We start from the raw sequence: 12,642 nt of genomic DNA, 5'->3' as shown, positions 1-12,642 counted from the left end.
ATTTTATGGTTATCTGAGATACAAAATGACTAAAATTAGATAGAAATGACTATCTAGACAGACATAGCCAAAGAAAATTACAAAATGTTTAATGTATCAGTTGTTTAGCTTTAACTACACATGATAAGGTTGTACAAGAAAGAGAGAAAATGTTAACAACAAACAACAACAACAACAACAACAACTACAAATATATGGAGGAAAATGAAATAAAAATGAACTAACCAGTTTGCAGGCAAAACTTAGAGGTAATAGAGAAGTGCTAAAATTTGTATGGTTGGATAATAAATAATTATTGTTAAAATAATTTATTTTATTTTATTTTTTGTAGTGGGGATTTAACCCAGGGGCATTTAACCAATGAGCCACATCCCGAGCTCTTTTTGTTTTTAAGATAGGGTTTCACTAAGTTGCTTAATGCCTTGATACCTTACTGAGGATGGCTTTGAACTTGGGATCCTCCTGCCTCAGCCTCTTGAGTTGTTGGGATTACAGATGTGTGCTACCACACCTGGCAAGTATTTTTAATCTTTAGTGTATCAAGCCAGTGAAATTTCTTTTTTTTTCTTTTTTTTTATTGATTATTTAAAGCATTACATAGCTCATGATATATCATCTTTCATACATTTGACTCAAATTGTGTTTTGAACTCCCATTTTCACCCCAAATACAGATTGCAGAATCACATCTGTTACATATTCACATTTTTACATAATGCCATATTAGTGTCTGTTGTATTCTGCTACCTTTCCTATCCCCTACTATCCCCCCTCCCCTCCCCTCCCCTCCCATCTTCCCTCTCTACCTCCCCTGCTGTTGTTCAATTCTCTCCCTTTTTTTTCCCTCCCCCTTGCCCCTCATAACCTCTTATAATTCTATGTATCATTGAAGGTCTCCTACTATTTCCATGTGCTTTCCCTTCTCTCTCCGTTTCTCTCCCCCCATTCATCTTTGTTTACTGTAGTCTTTTCCTCATGTTCTTCCTTCCTGTTCTGTTCTTAGTTGTTCTCTTTATATCAAAGCAGACATATATTGTCTCAACGTAGCTTCTGAACTTAGTTAAGAATCAAATTAAATATGTTGCCTTAAGGTAATGCCTTGTAGATATCCCCCCCCCTTTTTTTTTCTTTTTATGGTACCAGGGACTGAATTCAGGGGCAATCAACCTCTGAGCCACATACCCAGCCCCCCCCCTTTTTTTTTCTTTTTTATCTTTTCTTTTTTGATTTTATTTAGAGACAGGGTCTCACTGAGTGGTTAGCACCTTGCTTTTGCTGAGACTGTCTTTGAACTTGTGATCCTCCTGCCTCAGCCTCCCAAGCCTGAGCCACCATACCTGGCTGACTTTCTCCTGTTGATAAAGAATTTCTACTCCAAAGCAGCAATGATTAAATATAAAGAGAAGCATACAGCATCTTTAGAAGAACTGAAGATATGTCTTTTTGATCATAAGCACACTCAATCGGATGCATTTAAAGTCCATAAAGCTTCCAAAGAAACTGCTGCAAAAAGAAACTGAGCCTATTCAAAATGTAGAAAATATTCTAGGCTCCCAATATCCACCTTACCTGTAAGCTAACTAAAGGTTTCCATTACACATCATTAAGGGGATTTGGCTGATCATTTAACAATATTATTGAGACAAATGATAACCAACACAAGCCCATGACATATGCAAATTCAGTGCTAAGGGTTATAGGTACAAGAATGAATGATACAGATTCATTCAATCCCTGTCCTCTTGCTGTGCAGTGCAGTATGGGAACATGGTGGCAGGGATGAGGATGGGGAATATGAAAATATATCTTGGATTGATAATTTAATGATAATTGAGAATAAAAAGAGAATACTTAGGGGAAAAAATGAATATTTTTCCCAGGCTGGGTAGATTTTGGTCTAAAAAGTGTTAGGAAATTTTTCTGGGAGAATAGGAAGGATAAATAAATATCTCAAGAATAAAGACAACCTAACTAATTAGATTGAAAGGGATGGGTGGTGATGAAAAAATGAGCATAATGTCGGAGAAGGAGGTATGAGAGTTCAGGATACAGCAAAACACAAAAGACAAACCAGTTTGGCTAGAACTTCAAGTGTAAGGGAAAGTGAATAGAGAGTAAGAAGCCAGACCTGTGCTTTGTAAACCTGCTAAGGAGCTAAGCTCTCAAGTTGAAGCAAATGGAAGGGAGTCCTTTTAAAGAGCTTTAAATCACTCCAGTAACCTTGGAGAGATGAGATAGTGGTTTGAACTAGGAGAAATAGATAGATTTCTCCTAGAAAGGCCCTGGGTTCAATCCTGAGCACTGTAAAAATTATAGAACAATAAAATGAAATGTAGACTCTGTCTTTTTAGAAGACCTAAAGTATTTACATTAGGAATTTGATGCCACTTACATTTCCTTTTAATATATGCCAGGATTTTATTTACCATATTTTCTTTTTTTTTTTTTTAAATGCCTCCTTTACCACCATTCTTCTTAGATGGACAGACTATATTAGAATGTGTAGCAAAATCAAAATTTTCAGATAGAACAACTCTGGACAGAATTTGTGAACATTTGAATCCATGGAGTCATGGGATGCATAGAAAAAAAGGTTATTCAGCTTCATTTTGTAAAACATTTGACTTCCTTCAAATTATAGGGATTTTTCTGAGAGTCCATAATACCGACAGGCTATTGCTGAGTTATTTTTGATCTTTTGGTTTCTATTGATTCACTCTCCTAATTTTCATACTTCAGGGAGAAAAGAATACACTTGTTTGGTCGCATTTTGTTTAGGCCTGGAGTGAGATTTTAACTCTAGTACACAAAATTCTTAGATTTCCAAAATGGAGGTTTTGATTCCTCTTTTAATGCTTTTTTAATGAAACTCCTGATCTCTCAGCTATTTTTTTTTATCTAAATATGACCAAGAACACACTAGTGATGCCATCCAGTTCATTTAGTTTCCTTGGATAAAACTGGAGAAGCAGTTTGATTTTGAATTATTACTTTTTTTTAGTTATGGCTTTATATTTATCCCTGAAGAGAATGTGTGGATAGCACTATGGATATAGAAGAGAGGAAGGAAGACCTCTTCTCAAAGACAATATACATATGAGTTAGTGAACAAGATCAAGCCTGTTTTTGGAAATAGAATTTTTGCTGTGGTAGAGCAACATTGTAACTCTGCCTGTGCCTTTGTAATACTGAGCACTCACCTGCTTTATGGCCAGATATCTTGAGCCAATCTTACTTGTACTGAAAGAACTATTAGTTTTAAAATAATTTTTGGGAACTGAGCCTTCCAGAACAATTAGTTAAGGGTCTTATTAAATTAGTAGAAACGTAATGGAAATTCCTTTATAAGTCAATGCCTGAAGGTGCTTCCTAGAGTGTTTGTATGTATGGCTGTTAATTAAAAAATGAAAGGGTGGTATAAAATATAAATACATAGTACAGAATAGTTTCTAGTTCATTGTAGGATTTCAAAGTAAGGATACATTTATTTGAATTCTAGAGTGCTAGAATTTTTTTTTATACCATAGTTAGTATAGTTATATAGTTTAACGAGCCAAAACATGAAGTTGGAAAGAGAATCTTTAGGACCACACTAAAATACTAAAGAAAAATCAACATATAATCTTCTCTAAGACTCAGGGCTTTTTTTCTTTCTGATTTTAACAGTAAGAATTCAGCATGTGATAGTTAGCAACATAAGGTAATTGTCAACTTAGCAATTATCACTGTATGGTTTTTATTGTAACTAGTATATAATCCAGAAGGCTTCAATTCTGAAGAAAGTCTGTGCTGTTGGAAACAGAAAGTTGCTTCATGTCAATTTTCTCCAGGTGCTAGAGGCACCCTTGTGTGCAGGAGATGAAAGAGTAAGAAGAAAAGCCGGTAGCAAGGAAAAGTGAATGTAGGAAAAAAATGACATGGCAGAGAGCAGCTGAACTAAAAAGAAGAAAAAAGAACAAAAGATTGAAAAGACAAACAAGGAGGAAAATAACCTTAAAAAAGAAAAATGACATAAGGAGAAAAAAGGGAATTATTTTTTGGAACTATTTTCTTTTTCCAAGGGAGCTTTGCTAATAATACATTAGGGCTTTGAAATAAGATATTTGAGTCTTCTTAAAATAAAAATGAAATTAAGGCCATGAAATATTTGTGAAATTGATATAAACATTTCTGGTGTCAAATCACGGATAGGTACTTTATTTGTGTTATTTTTCAAACTCAACTTCAAAAGGCACTTAGATACTCTAATAATTTCAATGCAACATGTATTCACTCCCTGAAAAATTTTTGACACTAACATTGAGCTTTTAAGAATTTCATCAACTAGTTTCTTAAAATAAAAATAAAAATCTCAAAATCAGTATTATTAGAAAGGAAAACTATAATAATTCTATATATTTAATTTGAAAAAAAATTGATCAATTACCCTGAATGTCAAATAATACCACTCTGAGAAAATTGTTTTACTCATATTTTGGTCATCCAATGCATTTCATTAAGTATTAATGAATGGGTAATTAAATATGAAGTATGCATTCAATCTTTAACCTACCATATGAGAAATTCATTCAGAAAAATAATTAAGACTTTAAGGAGCTAACTAAGAGAATCTATCACATTCTTTGGAAATTTGGTGGCCTTCAGAACTTTGTAAAGAAAGTTGAAAGTTTTGCATGAATTTTTACCAAGAAAATTGCATAATGTTGTAAAATTGCTGTTTTAAATCATATAAAATCCTGTTTTCTGATTGTTGACCTATTCTTCTGTTATCAACTTGACTGTAATCTCCTTGAAAGTGATAATGAGGTCATAGTTTTTATAGAATACCTAACCAGTAGTGCAGTTTCTGGCACTCAATAGGCACTTGGTGCATGCTTGATGAAGGAATTTATTTTATAGCTTGAACCAATTATTTAAGAAAAAATCTACTACTTCTACTGTGCAATAGAACTACCTATTGCATTTATAGGAAGACTGAAAGGAAATTTAAGTGTTTAAAAATTTTGCCCAATCTCTAAAAGCCTGAAAAGTACTTTATAAAATATTAGAGGAATTATAAATTGATACTCATTAAAGTAAAATCTCCCTATCTGATCTACTTTGGATTGGTAAGAAAACAGGAGTAGAAAGAGAGGAGTAATAAAGAGAATGAGGTGCTCTATATGCCAGGAACTGCACAAAATTATAATTCCCATGGAAGTGTTCCAGAGGGCTGTTCTTTTGGAAACCACAGTGAATTCAACAGGGTATCCTATTTCCAGACCATATCTTGCAGAATACTACATGAATAATTGTACAGACAATAAGAACTGATTTTTCTTTTAGTTCTCATCCTCTGCCTCATTTTGACAGAAATAAATGTATACATGGGAAACAATCTTACATGTAAGTCTTCTTTTCTGATTAACCAAGCCTTGTAGAATCCAAATCTACAACTATTTAATTTTCAACAAACATTATTTTTTCATTAAAAGATAAAACCTTTTTGAGAAAAAAAGATGTTTCCTTTGGGCAGATACTCTTTGAAATAAGAGTAGAATACTTACTTGTAAAGCAAAAGCTCCTGGCAATATTCACATATCAAAATGATTCACTTTCGTGAACACAGGTGAAGTTTACAACTTTCTACCCCTTGAGTTATATGCTATCAATTATCCTGAATAAATAATAATATTTAACATATAAATTTTAGATAGCCAGTGGGACTTACCTTGAAAAAAGTCATGGTTGCACCATCCTCTACTGCTCCATACTCTATCTTGGTTTGTTTAGCTAAATCATCAGCAGAGTCAATAGGAGATTCCATGCGTTCCACTGTCAGAAAGGCGGCTAAATTAGCAGTATACGAAGAAATGATGATAAGTGTGAAAAACCACCAAATGCCTCCCACTATCCTGGTGGAGAGCGCTTTGGGCATGAGCTCAGAACCTAACAGAGATTGGGGGAAAGGTGAAACGAATACAGAGAATTTGATCAGCAATCAAATACTTTTGGTCACAGTGTCAGAATGGAATCACCGTGTAATAAAAGCTTATGTCACAGATTTACATATTGCTTTAGTAAGCAAGCAACAACCATTGGGAGAGCAGAAGCTAATTTCAGAAAATAGAGAATTCTCTAGGATGTTTACTTATAGTGACAGGAGACTCTAGCTCTACCTGAGAAGGTGTAGTTAAAATATTAATGAGTTAAATTCTTTGTAAAATTAGCATTAAAAGAGAGAAGGAAAAACTTTTCAGTTTATAAGCCACATGTGTAGATTTTCATATTGTTATTATTTTTGTGGATTTCAGAGGAAATGACTTAACATATGCTCACATCCATTTTTTTTACAACCTTCCTGTAGTTTCATTTTTTCATGTGCAAGTAGCACAAATATTTTATCTATTTCATCACTTTAAAAAGTAATGGTGTATAATAGTAAAATAATTTTAATTACCCACATTCTTTAGAGATGATGTGGGGCTTTAGCCCAGTATTTATTTTAATATGAGGTAGCAAATAATTTTCTACTTCATATTATAATTGTATAAGCAAATATCTCCCATCACTATGGTTAACCTCGATGAAGTAAGTTAGGGTAACAATAAGTACTCAAGTTGTTACAAATTTATTTTTATACATATATATCACATTTCATATATATATATATCAAAATATATGGCTGGAGTTGTCTGCCCATGGTATAAATAAAAGAATAGGATCTAGGAATTAGATTTTACCTTTGATTATTATTAATTTTAATTCATTTAGGTTATAAAATAAAACCCTAGCAACTTTAAAATTTGGTCTTCTATGAATTAAATTTTATTATAATTTTACCATATTATTTACATTTTTAATGTTGAAGATATATCAGAATGTGGGCTTCTTTATTAAAATGTAAATTAAATTTGTGGATGCATGTATAAAATATATCACCATTCACTTTTAATCATTTTGAATCTATAATCAAAAAGTACATAACTTTTAATAGGGTTTGAGTAAAATGGAATGAAGCAAAGATGGACTCCTTTTGCTGATTTATTTTACAGTCAGATCTTTGATATGATTACTGATGCAGTAAGGTAACACATCTTTAGATGGATAGAAAAAATAAAATTATTCATGTTAACATTGAAAAATAAGTGGTATCATGATTGTACTATATCAAAACAGCCCATCTTGCACTGCAGTTCATCTTACCCTTGCAATTTAAAACAAACAAACAAAATTTTAAAAGCAGACAGACTTGGACATGACAGCCAACTCCAGCTCCAGACTCTGTCTACCACTCTGTAAGGAAAAAAAAAGACAGAAAAGTACCTTTCTGATGTAGTTGCTCCTAGGCCCTGTCAGACACACACTCGGACACTGAAACACTAAAACACTCTCAAGATGATCAGCAGCAGCTTTGAGCTGCTTATTTTACTTTTTTTTAAATTTTTTTTTAAAACAAGAACACCAGTAAGGTCAAACAAGACTGGGAAAGGAAAGAATAGTGGAGACATTTGACAAAAATGGCCCAATTACCACAAGTTTTTATCTTACCCAAGGACCGAAAGCGAATACCTCCTAGGCTTGTGAATCAGAGCCTGGTTAGGGGCTGACTGTCATGTACTCAAGGTAACGTCATGTCCAGCACTATATCCCACTAATTCCTGGGGAGCTGGGCATCAGCCAGAATAGTATGGGTTCCTCTTTCATGTATCCACCAGCAGTGAAGTAGTTATGTGGCAAAGCAAATGTATATTTGAATTTTTCATTGCTTGGATCACTTATCTTCAGAGATATCACAGAGTCTTATTTATAATTTCTACTACTGATATCAAGATCACCTTATTAACATATAAATCCTATAGACCTCAAACTATTTTAGGAAATATAAGTTTTAAAAAACAATATTTTTTTCTAACTGGGATAAAAAATTTTAAAAACAAAATTATTATCATAAGACCTTCAGTTTGAGGATAACTCACTCTGGACTATTAAAGTTAGTTATTAGCAGGTAACTAGCAATTTTCCTAGGTAAATTGTATTCTCAATGCTACTTGTAAGAGAAGTTTATTCTAAAAGCAGGTTTTCATTCACTACTATTTTAAAAGAATCCCAATATTATCTTCTAAGTGTAGAGTATGCCTAAGGAAAAAAATCCTTACCTTAGACGCAAAATGTAGGAAAGGGAAAATACAACTACTGACTTTGAATTTTAAAGTTATTTAGAAAGAGATGCTACAAAGAGATTAGTTAGTTCATCATTTATATATATATATATATATATATATATATATATATATATACATACATATATACATATATATGTATATCCATATATACATAATATTTATATATTCATAATTTTACAAGGAAATAATTATTTCAACTAATATTTTGCTTAATACATGTATTAAATATTATTTATTGATAAATTATTTTTCTTTCTATTTTTTCACATTATTTATTCTTCAGATGTAATTTAGAAAAGAAACAGTAATGAATAATGGATTTAGTGTACAAATAAGCATACAATGGCATAGTGTCATTTTTATAAACACTTTATAATTTAACAAAATTTCATTCCAGATATGTAATGCAATCATTGCATAACTTTCTCCAAAGTGGATAATAAATATACCACCCAAATGTACGATAAAATGTAATAGGTGGAATGACTCTTAGGAAGGAATATTTTTTTTTCTTACTCCATGCATTGTCCAATGTTAAAATCTTGGACATTTTTCTATACTTACTAAATTTACAACTTAAAAATATTACATTTTAAATGTACACAACAGTCTTAGACTTTGGTTAGTAAAATAGCTTATTTTGAATAATTGTATAATATATTAATTTCCTAAATTTTATTTAAATATTAAAGGACAAATAAAAGAAACCACAGTATCAAAAATTAAAATTCTACTTGGTAAAACCAACACTAATATAATAAAATTCATGAACCACTAAGACATCTTATTACATGTATTCTATCATTTTCTAAAATAAAATCTTTACTTTTAACATTTATATTATAAATTTTAAATTATGAAAAAGTGTTTTGCATGCACCACTGAGCATGCAATATTTTATATTCTTTATAAGCTATCAGATGCAGCTAATATTTTACTCAGAGAGTTATCTCTAAATATTTTAATTTTTTAATTTTGCAAATTTATATGCAGTAGATTTAGTAATCATGCAATATAAATGCATCTAATCAACAGGAATTAATATGAAAGAGGAGACATTTTTACATCAAAATGAGACAGGAAACAGGAGTATTGAACTGTATTCTTGTCTCAAGGAGATGTAATTTTAGTAGTACTTTAAATGCAGCTTCTGGCTAATGAATCAGGTTAGCTTGGTTATCTATGAAGTGATATACCTACTGTGGGTTAAGAAAAAAAAATTAGATGAGTATACTCTATGTGAATTTGCAAAAGCTAATTGTTTCTCAGAATCTCTCTTGGATGGGATTTGAGAAGGCCTAAATGCATTAGGTAGATGGAAAAGCTGGATTATGGTTACATGCACAGAGGCACCCATGCAAGCGACTTGTGCCAGCAAGAGCTGTCACCCCCAGCAAAGAGTGGGACATGGTGCCCAAAGGAAATAGCAGGCTGAATCGTATACCTTGCTGCATGAGAGCTCCAACTCCAAACCAGAAACTATTTAGCAAGGTAAAATTGTTTTCCACCACGTCTGAGTCAGGATTGCAAGGGTGTGGATTATACCACTCATAGGGACTAAACCTGTGGTAATTGACAGAAAAAAAGAATATATTTAAATTGCAGCGAGAAGAAATTCTATCCAGCACTTTTGCTGTAAGAGAAACAAAAAGACAGATAAGATTAAATAGAAATCAGAAAGACATTCTTATACTAAGATTGCATATGCATGACAGCAAGTGTTAGATTTTAAATACCCCTGCCCTTATCAGTTATTTCCATATTAAGATAAGAAATGGCATTTCTTTACTCTATTTTACTTGTGAGAATAAAATATGTTTATCAGTACATCAAAAATATTTTTTAAGACCCAGTCTTTTTCATGCACAGAAGTTTTTAAAAAACCTAGAAAATCATTAAAGTAGAAAATAAATAGGTATGAAAGGAATACATTTTTTAAGATTGTGAAAAAATTGTTAAAGACAGGAGAAAAACTAGAAAAACATCTTGAGTTTGTTATCATATAATAGAAACCACCAATGTGACCAAGAGTCAAATAATCAATGTATATTTGCATACCTAAGAAAATAGTACTGTGGGTTTATGTCTTGATGTGTAACAAACTCAACTCTGAACAACAAAATCAAAATCTACCGCTTTCTAACATGCTTCTGAGATCATTTCAGATCTCAGCTCACACACCAATAAGCATGATATCAAAGCAGTGTTAGAAGCAGGAATGCATACTGAGGCTGTTTTCCACTTATTTGGCTTCAGATATATAATTCATTTGAATCACTTTTTTTTTAAGATAAAGAAAATCAAATCTAATCTCAAGATCAGTTAAAGATAGTTTTAGAAATATTATGAACATCTTTCATATATTCAAACTGAGAACTTTTCAAATTGTCAACTGCTCACATAAATTAATTTATGCTATTATAATCCAGATATATTTATCAATTAATAGAACTATTCAAAAACACCATTCCCATAATTAAATATACTCATTCTAATTACTAAACCAACAATATATTTTCCCCAATATCTCAAAATTTAAAGCCACTCTTTTATAAAACAAATTAGTATATGTGCCCTATATGAAAGCATTAAAAAAATCTAATATTCAATCAAAGTTATTTGAATAATGTATCTGTCACTTCAGAGAGCCCAATTTTCTTCACAATAATTTTCTGATATACTAGAATTCCAAGATCAAACAAACCATTTTCATCTTTCTAATGTAATTTTAGAATACCCTTGCTTTAATCGCCTATCCTTGACAAACAAAGGAGTGTTTTATTTGGTTCTCTAAGTTAAACTGACACACTGAATAGAAAGGTTCATTGAATAGTAATTAAACACTCTGATCTGATTCGTTGTGTCTGTCTAAAATATAAGTAGCTTTGGTTGTAGATATTTTTATTTCAATTCCCTCCTTTTATGCAAGTTAGGGCAGTTTGTACACATTTTTAAAAAATATTTCCTGGAATCAGAATGTTGGCCATCAGTCTTTAAACAATTATGTTTTATTTTAAATATTAGAATTTTAAATTATCTAAAAATTCATTATTCATGGGAGGCAATGTAATCTAGTAGCAGATTATGGGCTCTGTACATCTCTACCCTTATAACTACATGCCCTCGGTTCCCCCACCTCAAAAATGAGAATAGTAGTAAGGCCTAACTAATAATAATTGTAAGGTTTCTTTGAATTATTATAGTTTCTGTAGATTGCAATCGCATAATACATGGAACAATAATATTTTTCAATAAATGTGATTTCACTTACAGTTCTAAATTCTAAGTTTAATTTTTTTAAAATCACACTCTTCTTGAAAAGTATGAACTATAAACATTAAGCTGGTCTCTAAGAGCTACATTTAGCTGTATCCCAAGACAAGTCTTAGAAATATATCTACTGGGTCAGAACTGTATAATTTGGCTGAGATTACTAGTTATCTCAGAGTTCCATGAGCCCTTGGGTTTTATAGAGACAAGTTAAGGCATTCTATGAAATGAGGGGAGAGAGGTGTGGTGGCCATGTTGGGGAGGTGATAATATACAAATCTAGGGTCTGATTGCCTTTCCATACATATATTATAAGGAAATACAAAGAAGAAAGGAAAGAAAGAAGAGAGGGATAGAGGGAGAGAAGGAGGAACCTTTACATTCACCTCTTATTTTTTCTGGCTTTTCTCCCTTAGACTTCAGGGATTCAGATGACAAAGTCTCCAAAGATGCAAACCTAGCCAACAAAAATGTATAACTTGAGGTTCTAATTTCCTCCTCCTGGTAATACTTGGGAAACAGTTCTTTGTTTTGTTTTGACTCAGTAACAGTCTTCTAATGGTAGAAATGTAAGTCACTTTTTTTCTTCTCAAATTCCCACTTCCAAGAAATACCTTTAGCACACACTCACTCCCTAGCCCTGTACTCCTTTCTCCACAGTATGCTTCCTTTTCTTCACTTTTGTCAGCATAGCTCTAGTATCATCCTTCATTTCTTTCTAAACTAAATCCCTTCATCCTTCCAATATTAACTGTTCCACTTAACTCTATCCTCTTTATTTCCAACAATTTTTTTTCAGTATCTGTCTTCACCTTCCAATTCCTTCAGATTCACTTTTAAACGTTCTATTAGGTGAGGGCCTAAGCAACTTAGTGAGATCCTGTATCAAAAAACAAAAATGGTTGGGGATGTCATTCTGTGGTTAAGCACCCTTGGGTTTAACCCAGATACATAAAAATTCTATTGCCTTCCAAATTAATATTTTTCTTCTCATAAAATTATTTGAATTGCTTCAAATCTATGTATTTTAACTCTAATCACTTTCTTGACCTAAAGTGCATTTTCAATAATTTTACTTTTCAAAAGTGATATGTCCAATATTAATTCATAATTTCTTTTCCTCATCCTTCCCTATTTATTGCCTCCCCATGTGCTAAAAACATCAAATCCAGCATCTATGAACAATTGCAGTAATCTTGCCACTAGCC

The 12,642-nt window shown here is 32.0% G+C and overlaps 1 protein-coding gene across 1 annotated transcript in view; it reads right to left on the bottom strand.

The window, feature by feature from the left end:
* GRIK2 (glutamate ionotropic receptor kainate type subunit 2) overlaps positions 1 to 12,642 on the bottom strand; it is a 673,243-nt gene that overhangs the window by 152,185 nt on the left and 508,416 nt on the right. The window contains exons 13-14 of the mRNA XM_081296468.1: positions 9,609 to 9,727; positions 5,710 to 5,927 (exon numbers count right to left, since the gene is read on the bottom strand). Coding sequence (XP_081152594.1) covers positions 5,710 to 5,927; positions 9,609 to 9,727 — 337 coding nt within the window. The remainder of the gene's footprint in view (positions 1 to 5,709; positions 5,928 to 9,608; positions 9,728 to 12,642) is intronic.

Source organism: Spermophilus citellus (genome assembly GCF_964194105.1).
Source record: "Spermophilus citellus genome assembly, chromosome: 5".
In the NCBI taxonomy this organism is placed as follows: domain Eukaryota; kingdom Metazoa; phylum Chordata; class Mammalia; order Rodentia; family Sciuridae; genus Spermophilus; species Spermophilus citellus.
This window is presented reverse-complemented; position numbering and strand designations above follow the sequence as displayed.